We start from the raw sequence: 23,186 nt of genomic DNA on the forward strand, positions 1-23,186 counted from the left end.
AGAGGTCTTGGTTGTCTCAGTGCTTTTTGTTCTAGATATTTTATCTTATCTAAGTTAATATTTTCCTCAAAATATGCACTTCGAACACCCACCGCGAGGGGGAGCAACTGAGCACGATTTGTATGGGGTTTTATCCATATGGGATGCGTCAGAATGATATAGGAGGGTGGTGGGGGGGGGGGGGGGTATAAAAGGGTGTAAATAACAATGAGAGAGAAAGAGAGAGAGGGAGGGAGAGAGAGAGGGAGGAAGGGAGCAGCGTTAAACACCTGTCAGGTGAACGCAGTCACTGGAGAATTTACCTGTGCTCTTTCTGACCCTCAAGCTCTTTCTCTGTTTCCAGTTCGTCTGTATCTTTAACCCTCATTTATCACACTAATGTTGGATGGACCCTCTTTCTAGTTTGAAGACTTTGTGGATGAAGCCAATGGGCGCTGCAGCTCGACCTCACCTTTCCTGAAGACGTTTCCGAGGAGGAGACCCACGCGTCGACCGTAGGGGTTCGGTTGTTGGAGCGCCTATTCCCGAGCCACCGATTCCCACGCACACCATGGCAGACTTCCCATCCAAAGTTAGCACGGAGACCAGCTCCCCCCACTCCCAGGGGGGGAACAGCTTCAGGGGAGTCACCGGCATGATGGACATGTCCTTCCTCCGAAGCATCGTGGCCATCCTCATGATAATTGAAATAGTACGTAATGACTAAAAATCTGTGTGAGTGTGTGTGTGTGTGTGTGTGTGTGTGTGTGAGTGAGTCTACAAGCAAAGTGAGAACCTTTTGCATGATGCCAATGAAAGTCCTCACAAAGACAAAAGTCCAAGGACACAGTATATGATATGTTGATATATGTCTAATATGCAGGATGCTCGGCTGAAATGCTCTTTGTGTCCTCGTGGGTGACCGATTAAGATTTCAGTCAACATGACAGCAGCTTCACCACTTTGCTTGTGTGGTTTCATGGAGCAGATAACCAGGAGTGGCGGCTCCACCTTCTCGGTGAACTTAGCTTAGCCTCCGAGGATCGGAGGACAATGTTCATCCTGTGTAAAAATGTGAACTTTGTTAAACATTTGTCAACTCCTTACGTCTCTCTCGAGGGTGGTGTAGTAGTGGGGCCGTGCAGGGAGCGTTGATGTAACCAGAGAACTGAAGCTTTAGCGACTTCGCTTACATTTAATCGGTTTGCTATTTAAATAACTAGCGGGCAGACAAACAAGCAAATTCTTGGTTTTTAATGTCCGTGTGTGTGTGTGTTCTTGTACTTGCTACAAACTGAGCATTTAAGGTATACTTGGGTTTAAGTCAGGGCTTGAGTGAGGATCAGGTTGGGGGGGGTTATACCTATGAAGGTCCTCACAAAGATAGAAGTACAAGGATGTGTGTGGGAGAGTCCCATTGTTATACAATTGCTGTCGTGAAACAACTTGTCATTAGTCTTGTGACAGATGGCATTAGTGACCCGGCAGATTTGAAATTTACTGCAGTTATGATGTTCAAAGGTTAACGAAGGAACGGCAGCTCCCTGTGATAAAGCCACCACGTGCACAACCCGTGGAAGGACTTGCAAACACGCGGCTTTATTGCGGTGAAAACCTCTAAAACCCAGAGTGAAACCTGGCGCCTGCGGGTCGTCGGTGTGTGTGAGTGAGTGTGTCCTGTGATGGTGTGGACCAGGGACCAGCGTCCCATCTAGAGGACTGAGAACTGTGTGGGGACGGTTGTCCTGCGTTCTCTGGCGCTCCGGAAAAGGTCACCGTCAGAGCAGCAGCTGTGTGTGCGCACGTATCAGGTGTGTTCCGAGGACACCTGATCTCTGCATACAAAATGGACCGTCTGTGTGGCGGGACAGGAGATGGACGGGCGGTCGGAGCCACGGGCCTATAAAGCAGAACCTTATTAAAATGTGTGTCCCTCCTCGGCAGGTCCTGGGGATGATCCACTGGGCGCTGATCGCCAGCACCCCCTACGTGCACGCGGCCGCGTACGGCTGGGTGATGTTTGTGGCCGTCACCCTCTGGCTCCTCACCATCGGCCTGTTCGTCGTCGGCCTCTTCAGCATCAACAGGATGATCTCCGTCCCCTGGGTCTTGGTGGTAGGACAACTTTGCTTCGGGCCCGGCCCAGGACCCGTTACTGGCTCCGAGGAATGGTGACCCGATGTGGTTTCTCCTTGTTTAGATGATGATCTATAACGGCGTTGCAGCGGTGCTCTATCTGACCGCCTTCCTGACCAACGCCGCCACGGCGCATCGGGGCTTCTTCTTCGAGGATTACCTGGGAGCTGCCGCAGTAAGCTAGAGCAGAAGCCTCAGGTCCTGGGGAGACATGAGGACGGCAGCAGCCTCACAAGGCTCCAGCTGGTCATGTGACAGGAAGTCTTTACAGTAACCACCCCCTCCCCCACCCCTCCCCACCCTCACCCCCACCCCCTCCTCCCTGCTGTCTGAAGCCAATGCACAATTATTAAGGCAAAGTGGGGCAGTTATGTACGCAGGTCCATCATCCATCCATCCATCCATCCATCCATCCATCCATCCATCCATCCATCCATCCATCATCATCATCCATCCATCATCCATCCACCCATCCATCCATCCATCCATCCACCCATCCATCCATCCATCCATCCATCATCATCATCCATCCATCATCCATCCACCCATCCATCCATCATCCACCCATCCATCCATCCATCCATCATCATCCATCCACCCATTCATCCATCATCCATCCATCCATCCATCCATCCACCCATCCATCCATCCATCCATCCATCATCATCCATCCATCCACCCATCCATCCATCCATCCATCCATCCATCATCCATCCATCCATCCATCATCACCCATTCATCCATCATCCATCCACCCATCCATCCATCCATCCACCATCCATCCATCCATCCACCCATCATCATCATCCACCCATCATCCATCCATCCATCATCCACCCATCCATCCATCCATCCATCCATCATCATCCATCCACCCATTCATCCATCATCCATCCACCCATCCATCCATCCCATCCATCCCATCCATCCATCCATCCCCATCATCCATCCACCATCATCATCATCACCACCATCATCATCACCATCATCCATCATCCACCCATCATCCATCATCCATCCATCCATCCATCATCCATCCATCCATCACCATCATCCACCCATCATCCATCATCCATCCATCCATCATCCATCCATCACCATCATCATCATCCATCCATCCATCCATCCATCCACCCACCATCCATCCATCCATCCATCCATCATCCATCATCCATCCACCCATCATCCATCCATCCATCCACCATCATCCATCCATCCACCCATCATCCATCATCCATCCACCCACCCATCCATCCATCCATCCATCCATCCATCCATCCATCATCCACTCATCCACCCATCATCCATCCATCATCCACCCATCATCCATCATCATCCATCCATCCATCCATCCATCCATCCATCCATCCCATCCATCCACCCATCATCCATCCATCCATCCATCCATCCATCCATCCATCCATCCATCCATCCATCCACCCATCGTCCATCCATCCATCCACCCATCATCCGTCCATCATCCATCCATCCACCCATCATCCATCCATCCATCCACCCATCATCCATCCACCCATCATCTACCACTCTATCCCTCATCAGGGTCTACTCTAACCAACTCTGTCCATCACAGCTAACTTAAACTAAACTCAATTCTACCTTTAACATTGAAATCACATCTTAATCCTCAATCAGCCATTTGAAGTTTTCTGGACCGGCAACACAGCTGTATTCTGATACTCTGGTACCTTTATAGCAAACACACACACACACACACACACACACACATCTTATCTATTGTTTTAGCCAGAAATGTCATCCTTGCTCCTCCCCATTCACTCATCTAAGACGTGTAATCTATTTCTTTTCTCCTTCCTGTCTGCCAGTTCTTCGGCGCCGTGGTGACCCTGGCGTACGGTATTAGTGCTGTCTTTTCCTACCTGGAGTGGAAGCGAGACAGAGGAAATGTTGCCAGCACAGTGCCAGCATAAGACGGGTGGAAAGTCCCCCCAGGAGAAGCTTCTGCTCATGTTCCTCCAGACAGAAAATACTGTGATCCTTTAAAACATCAGCTGGTGGTTCATCCAGAGCGTCCCAGGACCTTTACGGCTGCCGAGGGTGACCTAAAGCTCCGTAATAAAAACTGATCGAATTTCATTTGGATAAGATTAAGCAAGTAATGATATAGTACAATATGTACATAATTCTGATTTAATACTCATTTCTGGCAGCTTAAACACTTTAGCATAGAGTCTGTTTACTATAGATACAGATTCATATGGAGTTATAATGAATAATAAATTAAGGGGATAATAAAGGGCAGAATTATATTGAACTACAGCCGCTGTGAAAGTGGTGCTCTGCTCATGTGCGAGACCAACTGACTCCAAGGCTTTAAAAAGTACATTGCAGCTGAAGCTAAACTTTGATAAGTTCCCTACCATTTACATATATTCCTGAGAAATTTGGTAATTTTATTTTTGTAAATGTGTCTTTTTTTGTTTTTAAGAAAAATGGAATTATGAATTCTTTTTAAATGGATCAATCTATATTTTCCTGACACAAAAATTCTGTGATTTCACAGCCACTGGATTTGAGAATAATCTGGAAATCGCTCTTGCTAAAATTGCTACTTTTACTGCTCTTAGGGTGATTATTAACCACACGCACATGACAACGATGTGATAGCAGGCAGATTTATGCAGCAAAGTGTTCCACTGCAGAGCACATAAATCTATCGCCGGATCTCATTTGACATCATCATTTGGAACCGGTTTAAAGAGCTTTAAATCTGCACGCGTAAGTCCTGTCAGTGGTTACTGGCATCAATAACCTGACATGATAAAGTGCTGAGTTACACAAGAAACAAGCCAAAGTGCCAGAGAGGAACTATCAAACCATAAATGTCCAGAAACACTCTGCTGTGCTCTGTTAGCCTGCGTACCCACTAAAGTCTCATTTTATACCTACCGCTAATTACTTCGGCCGTTATTACGGGTTTGTGAAGCTTGCTATGTTTCTCTCAATAGCTTGATGATATGTGTGTGTTCCAATGAAGCATTCAGCTTTTAAAGGCTTTCATAACTTTATTGACATTTTTCTGTACCAACAAATTGACATGATTCAATGGCATAAATATTATTTCACATTTGACAAGTAAACATTCTGAATCTGCGTGGAAAACTGGACCCAATACATATAAAAGTCACTTAAACAGGCACCAAGTCCAAATGAGCAAATGTAGGTTAAAAACATCATAAAGCATCACTGTACAGAACAATGTTTTCCTATACATTTTCTTGAAATACCAGGCAAAGATGGCAAACCTTAACTTTTACTCATATAAAATGGCTTCCATGATAGTCCCAGAAGGGTGACTGGAAAAGGTCCAGCGCCAGCAAGTTTAGAGCTCACGCACCAACGCAAATAAGAGGATAATCCTTTAACAGCCACCTGGATATTCCAATAAAATAAGATTGAAATATTCCACTTAGCCGCAATGTCTAATGCAAGACCTAAGTCCATCATTTACACTTAAAGAAGCTCCTGACAGCACGTTCAAGATTCAAGGGGAAACATCTTAGGAACTGGGGTTTATGGGCAGTGTGAGCAGCAGTGTAACAGAAAATAAGACTAAACACATTTAAAGGCGCATAAACAACATCTGAAGGAAAAATAGAAGAGGTCGGGGGCAGCATGTGTTTGTGTGTCACTATGATCCACTGGAGCCGAGCTGTTCAGAGCCGCTGGGGATCAGAGGTGTGATCAGCAGCCCCTGACTCAGGTCCAGACCGCGGCCTTCCTTCTCCTGTACAAACACAACCACAGAAGTGGGACTGAAGCCCAGACCAGAGACCAAAGTCCGTGCTCAGATGGGGGTGTATCAAAAATGTTGCGTTCTCCACACGTGACCAATCCGGTCGTATTGTATTTTTCACCAGTTCTGACCAACGTACAAAGTCTCACGACTCTTTAGGTCATATGCGCCAAGCTCAAGCTCAAAACAAAAGATATTTAAAGTTTACATTTTATTTTTAGAAAATGGCCCAAGAGCAGAGAAAATGGAATGTTTTTGTTATTTTTACTTTTGTGGAAATGCAGCATTTTTATTTAATTTTTTCATGGTTTTTTTCCCAGCATGTTCATAGTTGTTGACAAGAGATATGTTTATATAGAGCAAAGTATTTTAGGTGTATAAAGTGCAAGTTTATTTATTGTGGAATAATATTCCACAATAAATAGGTGTACTAGTAAAGCGGGTGGTTTATATGTAAAGTGGTATGAGAAAGTCTGGGCACCCCCTCTGAGGTTGCGTAATAATGGACTCTGACTTCACACAAAATGATCTTGGTGGCATGTCCTTCATTTGCCCATAAGAGCCAAGTGTTGGCTTGATTTCCAAACACAGAGTTTAAGTATTCATAGTACGCCATTGTATAATTTGTTGCTTTGATGGCCTGTAACCAATCATCACAACTTAATTGGACACACAAAGTTGGTTTGGTGAGCTCATTAAGCCTTGAACTTAATTGACAGGTGCATCCAATAATGACAAAAGGTATTTAAGGTGGCCAAATGCCAGTTCTCGTTCTGTTTGACACTCCTCTGAAGAGCTGCAACATGGGAGCCTCAAAACAACTTTCTGATGATCTCAAAACCAAGAATATCCAGCACTATGGTTTAGGGGAAGGTTACAAAAAGCTGTCCGAAAGAGTTCAGCTGTCAGTTTCCACTGTCAGGAACATGTGAGGAAATGGAAGGCCACGGGCACAGCTCTTCTTAAGCCAGAAGTGGTAGGCAAGTTGTGAATTAAAACACCCAATGATTGGAGAATAAAAATAATGCCAATTGTCAAGGGTGCCCAGACTTTCTCATACCACTGTATGACTCGCTAGTGACACATGGATCTTTGTTTCATTAATAATAATAATTAACTTTTTATTAATCTATTGCCAAAGTATCGGATCGATATCAGTTTAATGCTTAAACTCACAGTTCTGTATGCCAGGAACATCTCCTTGAAGGCCAAGAAGTCAGTGAATGTCAGCAGCATGTCAAAGATATCACCAGAAACCTCCTCTTTGTGCTGCCTGCAGATGAAACGGAAAGAATGCAGCTTTACGTCATTACGATTTCCACGCGATAAAGCCGGGATTTGAAAGAACCATCAGACAAGTTGACTTACTCATGTCTGATAAAATAATAAATCAGTCAATTACGAAATCATTTTAAATATCTTAATGTAAGGTGTTGAGCAAAGACATGTGTGAGTTAATTAGGGAGAAATCTAGATGTCACCTCTTACATGAGAATGTCTATGAATGTGCTCATGTTAAAGCCAGGGATCCTCTGCATCAGCTGCTCCTCCAGGTGTTTTTCCACTAAATTAACCTGGAAAAAAACTCAGACTTCAGATTAATAAAGTCAAACGAACGATAAAGTACTGAACAGGCTGAGTGTGAGTTTCATTATAAAGCAACAAGCTGTCCAATAACTCACATATTCATTGAAGATTGCTGTGTAGCTGAGCTTGTTCTCATCAGAGTCATCAAACTCCAGGTAGTGCTTCTCCAGGAAACTCTGTTGAAGCTGCTGGAACTTCTCCTCTAAAAAGAAATATGATGTACAGCACGTTTTCCTTTTTATTTAAGTCCATTCCATTTCTGTCCATGGGTAGTTCCGTAGTATTGAAGGAGACCTGATTAACAATATAGGAAAAGCCATAATACCCATGATTATATCCTCTATACAGCCAATAACAGCATCAAATGAAGCATCGGTGACTGAAGAACTGAAATGAGAAGCACAAAAGGAGGTTCAAGTCAGGCAAAACATCTTCATCAACATTGGAGGAAGTCTTTGATCAGTGCGGCAGCGAAATCTTTCCTTCACTTTTTACTCGTACATTATCTGCCCTCTCGCATATTTACGATTTTGGAATGGGTTAAGAATTGGTATTCTGAGATGTTGGTGTTCTTCAAAGGTTTTGAAGAAAGTTAGAGAGAACCCACCTGGAACTAGCAAAGTTTTCTTCATCCAAGTCCACCATGTCAACCATGTTCTCTCCACAGGACCTTCCATCTACAGAATATTTACAAAGACCATCTGAGCTCCTATTTTAACCACACGACCATTTGTTGTAAAAAGCTGAATTATTGCATTTCGCAATAAAGCGACGTTGGAACATAAATACTTGACAAAGGCTCAAAAACTAGACCTACTAGCTGCTGGTTAGCTAACCTTAGCGTGTTTAAATGTGATTTTATGAATAGTTTGGATTTATATTCTAAATTCATACATTTGTTGAGCAACATTACTTGTGGCAAGATGAGATTAAATGACCTACGTTGTTCCTGGACGTCCATTTCGCGTTTCAAAGCCCTGTAAATAGCGAATGTATAATCGATGTTACCAAGGAAACGGAGAATATGTGCGCCTTTGTGTCGCGTCCGGTCGAAAAGGAAAAGCGTACTATGGTTCCTAGGGACGAATAAAACCACGATCGACGGTCACGATTATCCAATATTACATTATTCTTTCTATTAAAATGTGTATGGAAAAATATGCTTCTGACTAACAGCTTGCTTTTAATAATTCAGCGTGAAAACAACATTTCTCAACCATTCAGAATGACGTATCTGGGTATTACAAATACCATTTTTCGCTCAATGATGTAAATTGACCCTTATCAACTTCCTCCCACCCAATAAATAAATAAATGTAGCGAACATTGACCTGTTACGTAACTCCCAAAACGAAACAAACCCAGGCCAGGAGTATAAGAAAGGTTTTTAATTTGTTCCATATTACGTTCAATATTCAATATTTCATTCCCCGTTACTAGCTACGTTACACGGAAATGTATCCATCCCGATGTATTTATCATTAGTTCTTCGTTTAATTAACAGCTATGTCGTCATGTCGTGAGCATACTTCCGTGTTGTGGGCGTGACGTCACCGCCAGTGTCTGCAGCAGCCAGCGTTCTGCTGGAGCTTTGTATCCGTGTTAAATCGGTAAAAACAGTTCCAGCCGATATCAAAGTAAGTCCGTGGCTTGATAAAATATGTCTTAATCGTGATGTTCATTAGTTGCCTTTCGAGTGGTTTGTCTTTTTGACAGCTAAGCTAAAAACCTGTACCGTTGTAGTGTAGTGTACCGCTAACCGGAGCCTCTGGTGAACAATGACTAAACCAGTGGAAAAAGATGATGGTTGGGGCATGAAGGTCAAGTGACACTTGTCTTAAGGCATTTGTCTTAAGGGTTAGTATTACGGTTCCGAACGCTAAAAACGTGTCTATCACTCAGACGGATAATAGATTAATAAGCAGGGAGCCGCAAGAGTCAGTTATGAAAGACATTTTCCCAAAGCCTCGGTTGTTTGGTTAGACACACTTGATGTTCCGAAGCTTTTATCCATGGATTAGTCTGCGGTAGACCGTGAGAGTTGCCCACACACCTGCAAGCCAAAGCTGAACTGAGACACTTTCCATGCGAACCTCCCAAACTAGACTTGTGCAAACACGCAGATCTTTTCTTCTTTTCCCCTCCTCCAGGTTGTCACATCATGAGCCAGCGGCGAGGGATACACGTGGACCAGTCGGACCTGCTTTGCAAAAAGGGATGCGGTTATTATGGTAACACTGCGTGGCACGGCCTGTGCTCCAAGTGCTGGAGGGAGGAATACCAGCAAGTGCGGCAGAAGCAGATCCAGGATGACTGGGCTTTGGCAGAGAAGTAAGCCTGTTTGCATCAGCGCTGACATTTTTATTCCCTACGTTCAGTATATTGTGCTACAGTGTGGCGGGTTCATGCTTTCTATTGTGTCCGTTTACCCAGGATTGAAACGATTGAAAGCTATTTGTCATGTGTGCCAGGCTGCAGCGAGAGGAGGAGGCAGCCTATGCCAGCACCCAGGGCACGCAGTCCCAGTCCCAGGCCGCAGCATCCCAAACACACCCGGCTCCCCCGTCTCTGGGACCCTTCTCCAAATTTGAGGAGAAGAAAACCAATGAGAAGACACGGAAAGTCACCACTGTGAAGAAGTTCTTCAGCAGTTCTTCGTCACGCACCCCTAAGAAAGGTAGGATGTCGACTTTCGTCTGGCCTGGTCAGACAGCAGAGCGTGTTATTATCATAAATAATGACAACTTTTTGGGCAAAATTAGCTTAATGTAGAATCCACAGTCACACAAGGTAGAGAGGTGGATAGGAATCAGTCTGACCACAGGCCACAAAAACAGTCTCAAGCATGCTTTAAACACAACTTTCAGTTTTCTTAAACCCACCCACAAATACAAGCCAATTTGATAATAATCAAATAAGAACAAGTAAAGTTGATTGGCTGGTTGGGAAGGTTTACAGAGAGAAAAGAGATTCTGAATTGGCTACAAGGGAAAAATAGTTGGTTTTAAATAAGAATGAAAATAAAGTCCATCTCAGATGCCTGACATTGATTTAAGGTTTAACAACAAACTCCTCCTGTGCCAGAAACCCAGGAAGGCAGGACCATCAGTCCATCCATTAACCGCCATACCAGCTTGGAGATGGACCAGGTGTCCAAGGACTTCACGGAGTTCTTAAAAAACCTCCACAAGCCGGGACGAGAGATCCTCAAGCAGTGCCGGGTTTTCATCATGAACGTGTCAAGTAAGAAGGTTAGAGAAGGCCTTCTCCGCCCCGGGTCTCATGTCGCAAACCCAAACTGACACTTGCGCCTCTCGACCCGTCAGGAGCTGAAAGCGGACGAACTGTCCGAATGCGTCCAGGACTTCTACCAGAACATGGCCGACCGCTTGACCGGTCACTTCAAGGGTTCGTTCTCAGATCTTTGCAGTCCCCATTTCGTTAAATAACAGCCATTGAAGCACAATTAAGCTTTTCTTCTTCAAAACGTTGGTCCCCAGGCTCCTCGGAGTCAGTGGAGCAGGTGATGGACCAAGTGGAGAAGTACATCATGTCTCGCATGTATAAGGTTGCCTTCTGTCCGGAAACCACCGACGACGAGAGGAAAGACTTGGCCATACAGAAGAGGATACGGTGAGAAGCCGTGTTTGGAACAGCGGCAGATAAACAGACGACTTTACATCTTTGAACTTGTATTTCAGGGAGCTGCACTGGGTGACCATTCAGATGCTGTGTGTTCCTATAGAGGAAGAAATCCCCGAAGTCTCAGACAAGGTGGTCAACGCAATAACAGGTGGGTGTGGATGGCTATGCCTCCAGAGTGCTTGTTGTAATAATAACAGCCCCCAGGTTATTTCATAAGCACATAATTAGTGTTTTAACAAAGAAAGTCAACCGTCAAAGATGACAGATGATTCAAAAATTGCTTAAAATAAGCTAAATATTGGCTCTTAATGGTATTAAGTCCTTTTTTTTTTCTTTCTTTCCTTTTTGAGACATCATTGAAATGGACTCAAAGAAGGTGCCGCAGGACAAGCTTGGATGCATCAAACGCTGCTGTAAGCACATCTTCAGCGCCATCCGGAGCACTAAAAATGAGCCCGCCTCAGCCGACGACTTCCTGCCGGCGCTTATTTACATTGTGCTCAAGGCCAACCCGCCGAGGCTTCAGTCCAACATCCAGTACATCACTCGCTTCTGTAATCCTAGCAGGCTGATGACTGGCGAGGAGGCGTACTACTTCACCAACCTGGTGCGTTGCCCTGTTTTGACCCCGTGGTCCTCCTAAACATCCAGTAATGATGTTAAAGAGGAAGCTGGTGAAAAATCCCCCATTGCAAATGAAAGAAAGCTCATTTATGTCAGCTGCACAACTTTACCAGTGTTTAAATCCATTTAAAATCAAAAACACATAAGAGTATTTCCGGAAAAACTAAACATAAGTACAGTATTAATTCAGGTCATATTTATATATAAATCCAAAGCCCAGGCTAAGATCTGGCGACATCTGGTGGCGAGAATACAGAACTGCATCCATGTGTGGTCGCAGTTGCGTCACACTCCATCAGTTTGCCTGGGTATTGAGAGGAAAACATGATATATGATTATACGAGTCAATTTCTGATTTGTTTTAGAATACATTTCCATTTTATCTATGATTAAAACAAACCAAATTAATTGAGCAGCAACCGTCAGTCAGTCATTTACAGTATGACCTTATCCAAAGTGTCGGAGTGGGAGTATAACGGGTAACTGTATTTTCAGACTAGATTATCTCTGGTTAACCCTTTAAATTACTGCTGGCTCTATATTGCTGAGTCCTGATCCTCTAACCTCTGTCATCCAGTGCTGCGCTGTAGCCTTCATTGAGAAGTTGGACGCTCAGTCTCTCAACCTGTCCCCCGAGGAGTTCGAGCGCTACATGTCGGGCCAGGCCTCGCCGCGGTTCCACAGCGCCGAGGGCGAGCAGCACCGAGCTGAGGCCGGTGCCACCAACCCGGTGTTGGAGCAGCTCAATCACAACCTGGAGCAGCTGACGGGCCTCATTGCTCGACAGGAGCGGCTGGTGGAGGCCGCTCAGAGCATGCAGGCTGACCTCCTCTCCTGGCCTGAGTGCGTGCAGCGGGAGGTGGACAACATCCTGGAGGAGTACCCTTTAGAGATTCTGCCCCGCACGGTTGCTGCAATTGATGCGCACGACGTGGACAGCGATCGTTTGCCACATCCACTCACACCCCAAGTGTGTGCTCAGTAGGAGAGCCCACCAGGAACTCACATTTCAACCCAGCAAGGTTCCTGATACAGGCAGCTGACGGTGGCACTGATGTGGAGCCGGTGCTTTTATCAATAGTGAGATTGATCAATTTTAATAACACAGCTTGGTTCTCAATCATTAAAAAGTCACTTTATATGTTGGTGCTTCGTAAGGCTCAGCTGGCCCTCCCATTAGAGGGAGAACAAGTGTGCGAACTCATTTAATCATTAACAGCAAAGAATGCTTTCTACCTAATCTGAACACTTTTAGTGGGTAAAACTAACCTTCCTGCTATTATACAGAGAAATAAACTAGACAAAGTCACCAGCTGGGCAACAGTCAGTTCAGCAGCCTGGGAAATGCCCCTCCTGAGGGAACCGTATAACCACCTACAAGCATTCAACACAAGCAACTGTAGCAAATTAATTACATTTCTTAATGTAATAAAGGTTCTACATCCTCGAATGTATTGATCTGCTGCATTTTGTAAGAAAACATTGCCATAATAGGAATGTTGTTTTCCATTAGTCCAAAATAAACCCTGTTGAAGATCAACACACAACCACAATGAGACCTTGTAGACGTGAAATTAATTAGTTCATTACTACACCAGCATCACTTCTGGAACTCTGGTTTCTTTCTGGCATTTCAGCAAAAAGTGTTTGGGTTTTTTTTTTTCTCAGCCCCTTCAAAATGTCAGTCTTTCATTATAATTAGTGTTCTAATGGTTCATCCTCATCGCTAAGGACTTTTGGGGGTTTACATTGAGAAAAAAAAAAAGATTTGCTCTATTAATTGCATGTGGACATTAATTACAAGTGACGTCTATCAACTCTTGAGATAATTTAAACGAGCTCAATCACACGCAGAGGAAACTTAATTCACTTGTACATACATTTATTACAAATATCACAATTGAGGAAACACCATTTCTTCAAATCATTAGTCACATCTTTGGGAACTTTGGAGTAAAATTCCTTTACAGATTACTTAAATACAACACAAAACGTACACGTTACCATGTGAAGCATCACATCCATCTGTATCCGCTTTCTGTCACCTGCATGGATAAGGTGCGTTCAGGATTAGAGAGGCCGAAGCGGACCTTCATCGTACTCAGGTGCATATTTTGGTGTCTTCTGGGAATCATTCCAGTAGAGTTTCGCTTGTATACTGCTGTTATTTGTCCAATTTTTCAGCATTGCAATGTGAACTGAACCCAGATGAGGCTTATAGAATATTTCAACATGTCAGTCATATCGGGGACACTTCAAGTAAAGAATGGAGAGAAAAATAGGGGAAAAAAGACAAAAGCAGGTACATGAGAGCAGGGATATGCTGCGCTGTACAAAGCACGGAGAGGAAAAATGATCCAATGTCAAAAAATAAAAAGCTTTGTATGTCAAGTGTATGAATAAAACCTGCGGTACCTCTTGACTGGGATTCTGCCATCACTAGCAAAACACCATCACATTAAATCTTTTGGATTACAATTGTCCTCTTGGTCAAACTCGTTTGTCTTCGCAAACAAAAATTAAGACTTAATTTCTGCTCCCCCCCCTCGAGGGGCGACCGGCTGGAGCGGCCAAATTAATTAGCACCAATCAAATCTCTCACATAAATTCACAACAGGTTGTTTTGCTTTTTAAGCTAGAGCACGAGTCGGAGATAAGAACGATTTACAGATTTGTAAATTCGACTCCCTGCGTTTTGAACGGTGACGCGCACGGCTGAGAAAACGGCAACATCCGAGCACGAGGGAATAGAAAAAGCAGCGACATCAGCTGTGCTGACAAACAATCTCACGCAAATTCAAGTATTGTCTCTCGCCATCCCGTAATGATTTTGAAGATTTGTCAATTTTGTAAACCCAATGGGGGCCAAGGAGTAATTCTGCAACGTTAAGCTTGGCACGACCTCGTGACAGGAAATGCTACCTCGAGAACGCCTCGTCGATACAACGCGGAAACATGACGACTGACGGGTACCGTGGGTTTAATAGTGTTCTACCAGCCGTCCGCCGCCCAGCTCTGTCGGACCTGCAGGTGTGCGTGAAGGTGACCGGATTACATAGAAGAGATCTCCCCACCATTGAAAGGACACTGTGGAATGACTGCACATGATTTTGGCTGGAATCTGATGAGACATTTCCTGTCCCTCAGCCCTCCCACTGTTCTCTGAGCACGCTGTTGATAGAAGGCTGGAGATTCTTTGCCGAGCTTCTGCAGCCAGTTTTCAGAAGTACACAAAAAGGGAGACGGAGATAACGATCCCCTCCCTCCCCCTCTCATCTCCTCTTCCTATCCTCCATCTCTACACACACCTCCTCTTTCCAGGCGTCCAGACCAGAGCTCCGGCATCTTTGCAACACGTCCTCACAGCCCTGAAGCACGAGGGGGGGTTAGAGCAGGAGGAGCCGTCTGTAGGGTTTGGGAGTCCGTCGGAACTGTCCGACACCCGAAGAGTGTGTCAGGAGACGTGTGCGATGAGTCTGACGCGGGTTTGGATGTCCTGCCGGCACAGGGGGCACGTCTCCAACTGTAAGGCACACTCCATACACATACCACTGAGGAGGAATGAGGGACAACATTACAAAACTGCTGACACACAAGTAAAACAAGGTTCTGAGGACGTGCTAATGTTAGAACGTCAGAAGGAGCTAAAGCAGCTTGTTGAAGCGTCTCTTGCTCCGCGCCGACTCCACATTCGGCCTTAATACGAGAGACTCGCTGAGGTTAAAGACGTACCCGTGTCCACACGGCCGCAGCTCAGTGTCCGCCATGACGTCGCAACACAGCGTGCAGCAGTTGTCTCTTATGCTAACCTGCTTCAATAAGGCCAGGCGGCGATGTCTGGGAGACACAGGAAAACATGTCAAGTTTGAACTGGACACACACGTAAAAAACAAGTAAAACACCGACACTGAAGGTGCGAATGCTACACGAACATCACACTCAGATGAAGTGCAGTGGAGTTACTCCACAGGGACGACCGAGACTGTGTGAAGCGAGCAGAATTATGGGCTGGCCCGCCTGTGGGGTCGTTGCTCACCTGGGCAGGATGATCTTTTCACTGGGTTGTAGAGAAGCAAAGTCGTTGAAGGTGCTGAACTTGACAGAAGGTGGGTGACGGAAAGGCTTGGACCCAAAGTTGAACTCACATTGCTGGTATGACATAAAGCTGGCGGCCGCAAAGAAACCAGACCTGAGGGGCGACGAGAAGGCAGACACGGTCCGTTGGAGGGGATAATGAGGCGCGAGAGACGCGGGAAAGGACCGAGGGACGCGCCACCGGGAGAAGCAAAGCTTGGCTGCACTTACGTGGCCGAGGAGAAGACCTGTTTTTCCGGTGGCAGCTGATGTCCGTTCAGATAGAAGATCATCTGCTTCTTGCTGAGATCCAAGAGGAAGCCGATAGCGTCCCCTGGACAGGACATAAAGACAGCAGAGGTCGGTTCTGACCTGTAATTACTCCTGTAATTACCCCAGCGAGAGGTGGCACCACAGAACGCCCCAACCAGCCTCAAAATGTTTGGATTCCAGGCTCGTCACCGGTGTCATCGGAGGACCAAGGAAGGAACCAGAGTGTTTCCTCTCACCTACGGTTCCGACCCGCTGATCGAGAACGTCTGAACATGCAAGCGCAGGAATCTGCGTCCAGTACAAACCTTCCTTCCAGCAGGGATGAGCGTGAGGTTTGCTGCGAGCGTTGTACCAGATGAGCTGCCTGCAGCCATCGTAAGCGCACGAGTACTCGTCGTCCCCGATCCCGTAGCCCTCCTGCGGCACACGACGCAAACAGAGGGTGAATTCAGGAACAGCCAGAGGGAAACGGGCGGAGAGCGGGAAGACGGGACGCGTACGTGGTTGAGGAACTTGCTGTCCTTGGTGGCCCATCCGATTTGCATCACCCCCGACGTAATGACGGTCACCTCGTAGTACCAAACCCCCGAGTCGACGCAGAACGTGCAGCGCACGCTCTCAAAGGAGGAGGCGTCGCATCGTGCCTGGGGAGGCCGGCGGGACAAAAGGTTAGCGCCTCAGAAACAGGCCGGCAAATTCCAAAATTCCAAACAGGGTCGCGCTCGGCCTCACCTCCAGCCCAGTGGGGGAGATTTTAAGGTACTCGCTGACGTCGTTGCTGTTGAGCATGGCGTTGATGTTGGCGAGGTTGACCTTTTCGTACGTGAACTGCCGACCCTCCTTTAAGACTAGAGCCGTCCACAGACGGGCAAAGCGTTCAGCCAGGGGACACGCGGCGAATGGAGGGCGTGCACGTTCGCGCCTTTACTCACACAGATTGTCGAGACTCCACTGTGAACAGAACCCGACCTGCCTCTTCAGGTAGTCGCTATGCTCCGCCCACAACTCCAAGACGGCCAGACGATTGCTAATGCAGGACTCGGACACGGTCAGCTTGTTCTCGCCTGTGCAAGGAAACAGTACACGAGTGTTTATGAACCGGTACACAAAGTGTGTCGCAGTTCTGTGCGTATTTATGGGATATTTATATAGTGCAGATAGGTTAGATATAGTTATATATATTTTCAGCAGCAGCAGCTAAAAGAAACTTACTTGTTTGGGAGAACTTCTCCAAAGCAATGAGTGCAAACAGCATAACAGTAGGATGGGCCTCAGAGCTCTGCATGGAGAGTCACAATGTGATTGATTGGCAATGATTAGACCCCCCCCCCCATCCTTGTTTTATCATTTTCATGTGAGCTGCTGGAACTAATATGAAAAAGATTTTTTAAAAGAGCCAATGTGCATGTGTGTGCTGACCAAACTCTCCAGGAGGTAATCAAGGGTTCCTGGGCTCAGCAGTCCGATACTGGCTGGACCTTTGACAACAGAGGAAAGACATGAGTTGATGAAAGATGGGACATCAATGGGATAAAATGTGGTTTTGTCAGCATCAAATAGGAAGGAAGTGCTGTTTCTTCATGAGCTAAACTAGTACAAATACCTTTTTTTATTACATTTTATGTTGTAGAGTCATACTGAGGACAGCAAACCAACCAAACCTACTTGAAAGTTTGAATATTCTACTTTTATGACAGCTTTGCACATTCTTCATGAGATTCTCCCTTTGAGCGCTTTTCTACAGGTGTGTCAACAGTTAATCGGTGGAATGTTTAGCGTTCCTAATGCCTTTAAGACCATCCGCCGTCTGGTGGTGCACAGTTAACAGCCCCGTTTCACTGCTAGTAGAACCCAAAATAAGAATCAGCCAACTAAGTAAAGAGAAACATCTGCAAAAACCCAAAAGTGAGAAAGGTCAACCACGGCCTTCTGCAGCAACAGACCCCCAAACACAGATACTGAACCACCAGGAAGGTTCCCCTGATCGCCACGCCACGAAGAAAGTGGTAAAAAATAGAGACAAACCACTGACTTAGAGGCTGTGTCCAAACTTTTGACTGCTGATGGATATCATGAATGAATCTCTGCAATTAGACCTTGGCCATAAAGGAAGTACTTAGCACATATTGGATAAAGAACGGTCCATAATAGACTGGAATGCAGAAATCCCAGTTTAAAGGCAGTAATCCAGAGCAACGCTGCTGGTTTGTAGATTACAAATGTGGCGTACCGGCCAGTTTTTCTGCGAGGCATCCGAGGACAGCCGTGGTGTTCCTGTGTTTTGCAGGATTCAGGGCGTCTTGTCGCGCTGCAGCTGAACTCAGACTCAACATGTCAGACAGTTTCTGGAGAGCGTCCTGGAGAGAAAGCGTCAGTTAATCTCACCAAAGTCACGTGAGGTCACAGTCAGATCAAAACAAGCCAAAAGAGGAACTCGAACAACAATAACAGGCCCATTTGCTGCCACAATGTCCTCACATCCAGATGGGGAACGACACAACAGGACCCAAACGCAGTAAAATCAAGGTGACCCGCACACAGATTTGCGATTCGCCTGCAGGAGCAGGTTGAGCTGAGTCACTGCACCGACCAATAACGCTAACCAAGATCAGCTGACTCTAATCTACTTTGTTATCAAGGACACGCGGCATCAATGATTCACTAGAATCCATTTGATCTATCGTCCAAGTGCACAGCTGCAGTGCCAGAACCCTCAGACCCGCTGGCTGTCTGTGCACGGAGCGAGCAGGCGCCACAGAACAAAGGTTAGCGGTAGAACGGTTCCTGTTTGTCGGCCCATGCTCCCTCCTGGGAGCGCTGCCGTCCACCACTCTGGGCTTCTCTACTGGATAAACCCTCCATAACCTACAATAATACCTCAAATAACTGAGATTAGCTTCCTCCTCAGCTCCTTCCTGTTTTCTTATGCTGTGACCTCACATTAAAATGTGTTACTGGCAAACGTCTTTGTTTGGTTTCTGTTTTGGAGATCACCTCTGTGGTCCCGTCGCTCAGGTCAATACTTACACGCCTTTGCTTGTGTTAGACTCAAAGGACGGTTCATTTCACCAGAAACCCAAATGGGGCGTTAATGCACAGGTGCAGCGGGAGCCTCTGACCTTGGTGGGCAGGGGACACTCGTCCAAGAGCAGGGTGATCACCGCGGGGCCCAGCGGATCATCCAGCGGGATCACTCGGATGAGAGACTGCACGACCTCCAACCAGCCGTCGTCTGAGGAAAATCAGGTTTGGCTTCGTTATCTGACGGTTCCCTCGTCCAAACGCACGGACACAGACATAAACCAGGGATTTCACCCAACAACAGAGACGAACCCTCACGGGTCCGTGTTCCTTACCCGTCTCTGCCATCTCGTGGAGAGTGATCATGGAGTACGGAGGTTCCTGGTCACTGAAAAACAAGAGGGTGGAGATTTGGTCACGGTGAAGGACTTAGCGTGCACTAATCACACTCGTGTGTTTAGAGCACGACATTAAACTGAACCAGAAAAGTCTTTTTGCTTTAATTATAACACAGCAGTGCCGTCCCAAGGAACGATTCATGCAAACTGTTTACTGGGATGTGCATTTTTGCCTGATCCCGTCTTGTTTTACACTCAGATACTGTTCCAAGCGAGTCGCGTTGCAGCTCATTTCACTCTCGTTTTCAAGTAAAACTGTGAACAAACGCCGTTTGAGCACAACCTTGGTTGAACCCGCGACTTGAAATTAAGCATCCAAGATGCGACTGACGTGTAGAATCCCGGTTTTAAAAAAAATAAATAAATAAAATCTTACATTACCTGTTGCAGAATTAGTCATTTATCAAGACTTCGGGGGCTCAAAATCTGCATTAAATATCAGGACTCAGAAGGGCCGGAACGTTTCCTTTATTTCACCCGATGTCGGCATGATGTCAGCAAATGACGCAACACATCAACACGAAAGCTTTACAGGAAATAGGTGCACTTACTTGTCTACAAGTGTCCTGATGACAGCCAGTGTGTCCAGCACCAAGCTATCCACGTTCTGCTTCTTCCTTCTCGGCTCATGAGGACCCCGTCCTCTGCGCGGCGGTCTGACCGGGTCCCTCGGGCGACTACTCCTAGCCTCTCCGGCATCCACAACTACTCCTGAACCATGGTCGAGCCGTCTAGCCTGCCCTCGAGTTGCCCTTGATGATCCATGTTGATGATCCTCCAAGTCACTATCCTCACGACATACACAGCTGTTACCCATGGTTCCTGTACTGGAGACCACAGAAGCAAAGGTCTCCCAGGCTGTAGGAACTGAATTTGAAAAGGAAAGGTAGAGTAGAACCTTTGCAAGGCCCCTGCAGGCACAGAAAGTGATCCAAGCAGTTACTATCATATCATTTGGATAGCTTGGTTTTTAGGGATTCTTATCCCGGCCGGCTGAGTGGGTTCAGCCACAATAATCATGCTGTTGCCATGCAGAGATGTGGGACTGGTCTGTGAGTAATACAGTATGGCTGATGATAGAGACCGGAGGAATCAGGTGATGCAACAAGGTCTAACCATCATTGTAAGCCCCCAGGACCCGGTCCAGCACTCATCCAAAGCTCACAAAGCTGCAGGAACAACACAAGAATAACGTGAAAGGAAAGATGGAACTCGCCCTATTGGATTGTAATCAGCAGCATCTTTTTAACAAGAACAAAACTCAGTTAAAAAGACACACCCTAGAAATAATTGCCTCCCCGCGTATTATGTAGGCACAAGATATAGAGGAAAATTCATTTAATAAGCAATCAATGTTCACTCGAGACAAAGTAGCGATGGAATACTTGATTTGGGTTTTAGTACTATTGTCCTGAGTGAAGCAGCTGGAGCTTAGCCACCCACCGAGCCATTATTCTAACAGGTCCAGCAATGTTACTTGACATTTTAGCTATTGGTTATATTTTAAGCTCAGCGCTTACTTGCATGCTATTACATAAGACACGGCATGGTTGAAACACAGATAAGCCAGGCCAAAATAATGACCAAAACAAGCAGCTACTACAAACATCGTGTTGTTGCTAACCAGCTAACCGTTAACCCGGTTAGCTGGCTCTGATTCTAAAATTAAACTAGATACGGTTTTGAAAACAATTAACAGTCTGTGGGGCCGAGAGTCGGCGTATATTTACACGCCCCGCGTATCTTTCCCAACACATATTTGCCGAAGATAAAGAAAACGGCACTTACATATGACTTACTGCTAATTCCCCGTACATATAAACGAGGCTAACCGCTAGATGTTTGCTAAGTTCCGTAGCATTTGGTAGCCTGGTCGGTCATCAGCTGAGGCTCCCCTCCGGAGGCGCGGCTGACACGCACACGCAGGGGCTGATGTCTGCTGGGTACAATGGTGACACAACGGGGGAACCAGAAAAATATTATTTTATCATTACGTTTTAATCCCCCCTTCCATTTTATATAGAATGAAAAGCGTTGGGATAATTATAGGTAAAAATAGGAATGGACGGGGGAAAAAACTAACTCATATTAGAATGCACAAACGGTGGTTAAAAATGGGGCCAAACTGAGGCCACGGTGCCATCGGGAACTGGTTAAGTTTGGAATTATTTTATTGTAATTGCATATTTTAGTTTATTGTCAAGACTAAGAGGAACCCAGGACGCCACCAATCCACCGGTGATTGTCGGCCTTGATTGGAAACATTCCCACTGCACGTGAACGCAGCATAAACCACACGAGTCACTGGAGCCAAAATAACGTCCCGAAGTCATATTTCTAAATCCAGTCTTTTTTTATCTTCAGAAATAATGTATTCCCAGAAAGCACCAAGCTGTGTGTGATTTACGAAAAGTTTAACGTAGTAATCCGAAATCCAATCTTCATTCATCATCTTTAATCCTGTTATTGCATTTTCTGTATTTTCTATGTAAGTGTGAAACACGATGCAGTTTTGATGGAATAAACTGGGTAAATAAAAGACATAAACTAAAATGATTAACATGTACCTCCACATGTTATTCCTGCTTGACTTTTGCTTCATCATCTTTTTTTACTTTTATAACGACAGGAAAGAGCCAAGTGTTCAAACTATTTATTGTTTTTAGCAACATACTTCAACAGCTTTGTCCCATCCTGAAGGCAATTCTTCCTCTATGGAATAGAGCAGTAGGAAATGAAGGTTGGGTTTCAACGTGCATATTTATAAGGACAATTCAGACAAGTAGCTCCAACAACGACGCTAAATCAGGGAAGTGTGGAAACAGGATTACTTCTGAGTGAAATTTCACATTAGTTTTCACCAACATGCAAACAAAATGACAAAAACGGTGCCGTTGTGATGGGATAAACTTGGTCTGGGTGCGGATGGATCTTGTTCCTACATCCAGATCTGTCATCCGTCAGTGTCTTCATGAACAGGACCAGCTGGATTTCTCAAGTTAGACATCTTGACCTAACAGTCACACACATACGGACACAACTCCATAATTATCAAGTATAACAACATGACAAAATAAAATAAGATCCAGTGTTGTTCTTTGTCACCAGAGTTTTGTTTTAATCATGTTCTTTACTTACTACAAAGACCTTTCCCCTATTATTTCATGTATCTATACATTGCATACAATTAATACCGCAGTTCAATGTAACAGAATTAGTGCGAATGAAGCATCACACTTACGTGGATTAAAGGCTGTGTTGTAGATTGGGGTAGTCACACACCCTGCTCCGTGATATAGCCGTATTTAGGGTATTGTCACGATGCATTCCATACATTAACATGTGACGAGAGAATTTGAACGACCTGGGGTGATACACGAGTGGTGTGGTTTCCGGGACCGGAGGCAGCAGACCATAATCACCATTGGTGGTCCTGTAGAACAGATTCTGAGGCTTTGTTCCCTGCTCTGGTCGAGGCAACATGCAGGAGAAAACAGGGTTTCCAGGGTTGTAGCAAGATTCCACATTACTTTCCATGTGTTCTTGGGTGGCCTGTTAAAATATATAAATAAGGTTGTCCAATAGTTTCTGATTTTTGAAGACATTGACTGAATCAGGTTTCAGTGCTTTAACCACCTTTGCACATTAACATATGAAATGGCAAAGTTTTGAAG

General features: G+C 45.6%; 4 protein-coding genes and 1 long non-coding RNA gene across 10 annotated transcripts; 2 read left to right on the plus strand and 3 right to left on the minus strand.

Annotated features, from left to right (window-relative positions):
* Positions 1 to 182: 182 nt before the first annotated feature.
* pllp (plasmolipin) lies at positions 183 to 5,159 on the plus strand. 2 transcript variants are annotated; one of them, XM_029841954.1, is made up of 5 exons: positions 183 to 276; positions 403 to 691; positions 1,924 to 2,094; positions 2,180 to 2,290; positions 3,960 to 5,159. In XM_029841954.1, the coding sequence occupies exons 2-5, from the start codon at positions 551 to 553 to the stop codon at positions 4,062 to 4,064; spliced, it is 528 nt and encodes a 175-aa protein (XP_029697814.1). In that variant the 5' UTR covers positions 183 to 276; positions 403 to 550; the 3' UTR covers positions 4,065 to 5,159. The 2 variants fall into 2 exon arrangements, with proteins under 2 accessions (XP_029697814.1, XP_003967065.1); XM_003967016.3 differs by having other exon boundaries at positions 220 to 691.
* arl2bp (ADP-ribosylation factor-like 2 binding protein) lies at positions 5,140 to 9,136 on the minus strand. The gene is made up of 8 exons (XM_003967017.3): positions 9,007 to 9,136; positions 8,420 to 8,553; positions 8,085 to 8,154; positions 7,803 to 7,864; positions 7,573 to 7,679; positions 7,379 to 7,464; positions 7,067 to 7,163; positions 5,140 to 5,881 (listed from the first exon to the last, which is right to left on the minus strand). The coding sequence occupies exons 2-8, from the start codon at positions 8,436 to 8,438 to the stop codon at positions 5,786 to 5,788; spliced, it is 537 nt and encodes a 178-aa protein (XP_003967066.1). The 5' UTR covers positions 8,439 to 8,553; positions 9,007 to 9,136; the 3' UTR covers positions 5,140 to 5,785.
* Positions 8,986 to 13,299, plus strand: LOC101073601 (rab5 GDP/GTP exchange factor-like). Of its 2 annotated transcripts, XM_003967018.3 has the most exons (9): positions 8,986 to 9,114; positions 9,628 to 9,808; positions 9,949 to 10,154; positions 10,562 to 10,728; positions 10,804 to 10,885; positions 10,978 to 11,110; positions 11,179 to 11,270; positions 11,473 to 11,729; positions 12,324 to 13,299. In XM_003967018.3, the coding sequence occupies exons 2-9, from the start codon at positions 9,639 to 9,641 to the stop codon at positions 12,729 to 12,731; spliced, it is 1,515 nt and encodes a 504-aa protein (XP_003967067.2). In that variant the 5' UTR covers positions 8,986 to 9,114; positions 9,628 to 9,638; the 3' UTR covers positions 12,732 to 13,299. The 2 variants fall into 2 exon arrangements, with proteins under 2 accessions (XP_003967067.2, XP_011605121.2); XM_011606819.2 differs by lacking the exon at positions 8,986 to 9,114 and having other exon boundaries at positions 9,673 to 9,808; positions 9,911 to 10,154.
* A 312-nt stretch (positions 13,300 to 13,611) lies between these two features.
* Positions 13,612 to 21,450, minus strand: rspry1 (ring finger and SPRY domain containing 1). Of its 4 annotated transcripts, XM_011606822.2 has the most exons (16): positions 21,301 to 21,449; positions 20,629 to 20,681; positions 20,064 to 20,339; positions 19,450 to 19,502; positions 19,213 to 19,325; positions 18,324 to 18,450; positions 17,513 to 17,571; positions 17,306 to 17,372; positions 17,026 to 17,157; positions 16,826 to 16,941; positions 16,594 to 16,737; positions 16,399 to 16,510; positions 16,052 to 16,154; positions 15,783 to 15,935; positions 15,479 to 15,583; positions 13,612 to 15,297 (listed from the first exon to the last, which is right to left on the minus strand). In XM_011606822.2, the coding sequence occupies exons 3-16, from the start codon at positions 20,327 to 20,329 to the stop codon at positions 15,201 to 15,203; spliced, it is 1,647 nt and encodes a 548-aa protein (XP_011605124.1). In that variant the 5' UTR covers positions 20,330 to 20,339; positions 20,629 to 20,681; positions 21,301 to 21,449; the 3' UTR covers positions 13,612 to 15,200. The 4 variants fall into 4 exon arrangements, with proteins under 4 accessions (XP_011605124.1, XP_011605122.1, XP_003967068.2 ...); XM_011606820.2 differs by having other exon boundaries at positions 20,064 to 20,681; positions 21,301 to 21,450; XM_003967019.3 differs by lacking the exon at positions 20,629 to 20,681 and having other exon boundaries at positions 21,301 to 21,431.
* A 700-nt stretch (positions 21,451 to 22,150) lies between these two features.
* LOC115251052 (uncharacterized) lies at positions 22,151 to 23,017 on the minus strand. Its single transcript, XR_003889604.1, has 3 exons — positions 22,877 to 23,017; positions 22,754 to 22,795; positions 22,151 to 22,525 (listed from the first exon to the last, which is right to left on the minus strand). It is a non-coding gene; the product is annotated as an uncharacterized lncRNA (long non-coding RNA).
* Positions 23,018 to 23,186: the final 169 nt, after the last annotated feature.

The sequence above is a fragment of the Takifugu rubripes genome, chromosome 9, assembly GCF_901000725.2.
Source record: "Takifugu rubripes chromosome 9, fTakRub1.2, whole genome shotgun sequence".
Taxonomy (NCBI): Eukaryota; Metazoa; Chordata; class Actinopteri; order Tetraodontiformes; family Tetraodontidae; genus Takifugu; species Takifugu rubripes.